This window comes from Cynoglossus semilaevis, chromosome 17 (assembly GCF_000523025.1).
Source record: "Cynoglossus semilaevis isolate Cse_v1.0 chromosome 17, Cse_v1.0, whole genome shotgun sequence".
In the NCBI taxonomy this organism is placed as follows: domain Eukaryota; kingdom Metazoa; phylum Chordata; class Actinopteri; order Pleuronectiformes; family Cynoglossidae; genus Cynoglossus; species Cynoglossus semilaevis.
The window spans coordinates 15,976,689-15,981,850 of NC_024323.1; the positions used below are offsets into that span (position 1 = coordinate 15,976,689).

Sequence of the window (5,162 nt, forward strand, 5' to 3'; positions counted from 1 at the left end):
CTGATTCTAGAAACATTCATCTGAATCAGAAAGAGTTCCTGTTTGTAAAGATGGAGGTTCATGTTGGAACACGTGTCTCTAACGTTATAGAATAAATAAATAAATAAAAACTGGGTCTTTGGGTTTGACGTTGTTGTTGTTGTTGTTTGGACAGGATCACGATGTGGACCTAACGTAGAAGCACTAGCAGTATTAATTAGCTTTAATTTTGGTTCTAATGACCTTTAAAGGAAAGAGCTTTTATAAAAAGTTGATTTGTTGAGAAAAGTTTGAGATAAAAAAAAGAAACATTACGATTTTCATTAGGAAAAAAACTGGAAACCAAAAAACTGTGGAGAGGTGTGACTCTGTCCATGGTCCTGAAATCAATAAGGATTTCATCACCAAGATTTTCATCTAGTCCTGAAGACACGTCTGTGGATGGGAAGGAAATGTCATTTGTCGACAGTTCCCCCTTCATCCATCTTCATCCATCCTTCATCCATCCTCCATCCATCTTGAGAGATCCTCCATCCATCCTCATCCATCCTCATCCATCTTCCCTCCCCCCTGGGTGACTGCAGCTCCGCCTCACAGACCATAAAGTCTGTTGCCTTTTTCCTGAGTCATCTGCAGTTCAGACGTCGGTGTTTCCTCTGACGGCTGCAGCACTTTCACTAAATGGATTGAACTCAATATATCAGAGCTACTAATTTCACCTCTGTTTTATTTGCAGCCAACTCTCTCAGGCAGTGGAGGCCGGGGGGGTCGACTAAAGTTGGTACTAAGAGTAACTCACTCTGTTATGTTACACTGGTGGTTGTTTTTATTCACATATATTTTCTTTGAATAGAGATTTCTACATATTTACTTTGATCAAAAACTTGGATATACTATTATAGTACACTATTGTACTCCTACAGTAGGAGTACACGTTGGTACTAGCTCCCTGTCTCAGACATGTCTCCGGTGCGACTCTAATGGACAGGAGTTCACTACGACACTGTGTTGGTTTGTTTTGCTGCCCCATAGGATAAAACACAGGAAGCAGCTCTAAAAATAGGTCCAGCCCAGAGGAGGGCTGTGCATCACACACACACACACACACACGTAAATATCAGGTTTCCTTACAGATAGATGGCGCTCACCAGGTTGGGCTCATTGAATAAAGTAAGATTTCAGGGTGGAAGTCTCAGATCCCGGGTTAATGGAGGTCAAATTATTTTTTGGGACAAAAACACATCAACAAAACCAGACTTTAACTCCATTATTATTAAATACATATATATATATATATACACACATGTATATATATATATATATATATATTCTGTCAATGATATTGTGTTTCTACATGAATGACTGTTTTTGTCAGCGCAGACAGAAGGAGATTAATGTCACTTAGTAAAGTTAGTCAAACAAATCGTTTTGGAGAAGATTGTGTTTTTCTGTCCAGAACAGAGTTAATAAAACTCTGTCCATGGTGCTGATTTAACAGCAGCTAGACTGGAATTAACGGTGCTCTCCGTGGTGCTGAACAACGGCTACATCAATAACAATTGCATCAATAAGTTAAAACCGTTTCCGTTGTAAAAACATTAGAGCAGTTTAAGAAGAAGAAGAAGAAGAAAAACGACGAATCTGTGATAAAACCACCAGAACAAACACATGTTTGACAGGAACCTGAAATCACTCGAAGCTGTTTCTGAGATGAGACTAAATAAAACCTCAACTCATGAGGGAACCCTGTGTCAGCAGGCAGTGGGCGGGGCTGCTCTGTCCCGGACCAGTGGGTCACGTGACCAGTCATGGCTGCGTTGTCAACATCGAACCTCAGCTCTCTGAGACCCTCTGAGGGGCCCTGAGTCTGTGAGACCGTGGGGTCGGGGGGGGGGGGGGGGGGGGGGGGGGGACACACCTGACGATGTCAACATCTCCATCACTGCACCAGCACCAGCTGCTCACAGAGGAGCCTTTTCACCGACGTCACAACCTCCTCTCTGGTTTTACTGTAATATAAATATGAATTGTCGCGTCCTCTCGGTTCCACGCTGTTCCACGCCGTCTCGCGTGGCTCGGCTCAAGGACAAACTGAGCTGAGGATTAACGGCAGATGGAGCTACAGATGATGGAACTATTCTGCAGGATTATGCAATTCCGACAGGAAATGATCCGCCCGGACTAGTGCCAGGGCGGTGGGGCTGCGGGGCCATGTGAAGCCCCCACAACAAGCCGTCGTCACGGTGACATTCAGGGCGAAAAATGTAAGACGACTCTCCGCATCTATCTGGAGACGACGCCGACATTTTACGCCCTGCCCAGGTTTTCAGCCCATCGGCCGGAGTCACAGACAACAGGGTGGATGAAGGCGGTGAAAACAACAACTAAATAACGCATTTCCATCTTACCCGGGCCGCCATCTTTACGGTTGCGGTAGATGAGAGACGCAGGTCTGGTCAGTGGTTCTCAGGACAGCGGAGACACTGAGCAGGGAGGCTCGGCGGCCCACGGCCTTTATAGGACGCAGCGCACGGCGCTCTGATTGGCTAATGCGAGAGGAAGCGCGCTCACGCACACGGATGTCGCGCGTCCCTTCACTCGCGTGAGGATATGAAGGGAAACGTTCCTCCTGTGACGTCACAAATCCTCACGTGCGGGGACCGAGAGTGGGCCGAGCAGACGCGTGTCTCTCCGTGGATCAGATGTTTTCAAACAGAATATAAAATAAAAAACACTAGAGGAATTACAAGTGTTTATTTCAAATATTCACAAACCGCAGTTTTCGCGACACTACCGTGATTTTACGATGATTTTAACAAAAGGCTGTGACGGCTCAGAAAACTGTGATCACGTGTTTACTGACGTCACCAAAGCTGCAGTATCACAGCGCTAATACAAGTCTGCGTAAAGCAGATGCAAATAACTGCAGGGTTGGCTGTAGGTGTGGTAACGGTCTGATCTGAGGGCTCCCTCTGGTGTTCAATCTGAGACTGACAGCCGCATACTGACTTTCAGAACGAAAAATGAAACAAAATAAAATGTTGAGCAGTGTGTAAAATAACGTAACATTAAATGGGATATTTCAGATTACTACGACAAAAATGTAATAATCCTAAGAAAACACACAGATTTATCTGCATTATGTTGCTGTGTGCAATGACACAATGTTGTATCTGAATATTTGGCCTGAACTACATCGTTATGCTGCATATTAGTTCAGTTTAAACAGACAATCCAGGTGAAGACGACGGACCGACGGGTGATGACAACTGACACTACGGACCGACGGGTGATGACAACTGACACTACGGACCGACGGGTGATGACAACTGACAACGGACCGACGGGTGATGACATTGTATCTGAATATTTGGTCTGAACTACATCGTTATGCTGCATATTAGTTCAGTTTAAACAGACAATCCAGGTGAAGACGACGGACCGACGGGTGATGGTAACTGACTCTCTACACCAACCGTGTTACATGAATGATTATTTTTATAAAAGGTTGAAATGTAATAAAACGTTTAACAGCAGGTCTGCACCACCTAGTGTTGACATTACTGCCACCTGCTGGCTCTGTTACTGGGTCCATAGGACTGGATCTAATGTCGACAGGTCCAGTACACCCAGAGACCACGGACAACAGACAGTAACACGAGGAACCACAGACCGAGAATCATAAAAACAGAGCAGCGAGTCGTACCTTTTCACCGGGGCGGAGCGGAGCAGGCAGCCGTCCAGACCTCACGGTGGTTCTGCTCTTCCATCAGGTCCAGGTTCGGTCTTTCCGACTGACGGAACCATAAACTTCTGAACTGTGAAGAAACTCGACGCCACGTTCTTTAGTTTCTGTAAAGTTTCCATTTGTTTGGGTTTAACGTCCCTCGTTTCCCGCCTGTGTTTGAGACGAACCACGCGCCGCAGTGATTGACATAATTGACAGCCAATCAGCGGCCGTAGCCTGCCCTGCGCCTCTCTTCCGCTTCAAGCACAGTTGTAATGGACGACCTTATCGTCAGTGCTGCCTCACTGTGGACAGACTGAGAACTACATACAAATACAAATTTGAAAAATACAGACTTTTTCTTTGCTGGTACGAACTACGGAGGCGAACATTAGGGTTTGGAATAAGATTCTTCATGTAAACTGGTGTAGTACTGGCTGCTGTGTCTTAATGTTGCTGGTCCTCAAGTTTAAGAACCAGTGATGTGGAGAAAAACCAGGACGCCGCTGCTTGTAAAGATTTTTATATAAAGTACCTGTAACAGTTGAATCAAATTCTTCTGATGTCTCACATACAGGTTCATACATCCACGTGACGTGAGGTGACACGTGACAGACCCATGTGTCACCGCCTGCACTTTTGTTCAACAAAGATTCAAAAGTCTTTACACAATAATGAAGAGGAAGAACAAGTGCAGTAACTGTTCACACCACCAGGTTACACCGTCGCTCGTTTGTCTTGTACATGTTGCAAGATAAAATATGGCACAAATATATGAGATGACAGTCTGTGGGGGGGGGGGGGGGGCCCCCCCCCCGACTCACTTTATAGTAATGGTCCTGGACGTTGTCGTTCTTCTTCACAGACCTTCCTGCAGGTCTGTAGGTCTGTGGTCAGTCTACATGTTCACCTCACAGATCCAGTCTTTTTTTAAAGATTTTTTTTTTTTTACTGCTTTTTTTCAAATGCAGCGTGAAAATAAAAAACGGCGTGGGATCGAACAACGTGTGACGGAGAAGAAGAACATCCTCCACGTGGAATCAGACACTCCAAGGTGTGAAGAACTCTGTTGGTTGTTGTCTAACTGACAGCAGGGGGCGGTAGCAGCTGTAACTGAAACAGGAAGTGGAGGTTGATGTCATTTAGATTTGGATCAAACCATGATTTTATTTCTAATTCAAACCACGGAGGAACCGAAGCCAAAGATCCAGAGGAGTCAGAGAAATGCTACGTGTCGACTGTCCACGCCGTCGGACGCAGCCGTGAGGTCAAAGTTGAAGAGCTGGTCTGTGGGCTCCGGGCCCGTGTGCAGGTTTGACTGGTGAGGTCTGATTGAGGACGGAGGCTACATGTCTGTGTCCAACCACGACGTCACACGTCAGCGGTCGTTAGAAATGATGGATCATCTCAGGAACAGAACGAGTTTTTTAAATAACCTCTGTAACAGTTATGTCTG

General features: G+C 45.6%; 1 protein-coding gene across 4 annotated transcripts in view; it reads right to left on the reverse strand.

The window, feature by feature from the left end:
- The window catches only part of nsfa (N-ethylmaleimide-sensitive factor a), a 14,443-nt gene extending 10,503 nt beyond the window's left edge, over nt 1-3,940 (reverse strand). For 2 of the 4 annotated variants that reach the window (XM_008330711.2, XM_017040795.1), the window contains exon 1: nt 2,388-2,694. In XM_008330711.2, the coding sequence (XP_008328933.1) occupies nt 2,388-2,399 (12 nt within the window). In that variant the 5' untranslated portion in view covers nt 2,400-2,694. Of the gene's footprint in view, nt 1-2,387; nt 2,695-3,685 lie in introns of those variants that run through there. The other 2 variants (XM_025064733.1, XM_025064732.1) reach the window with 2 other exon arrangements.
- Nucleotides 3,941-5,162: the final 1,222 nt, after the last annotated feature.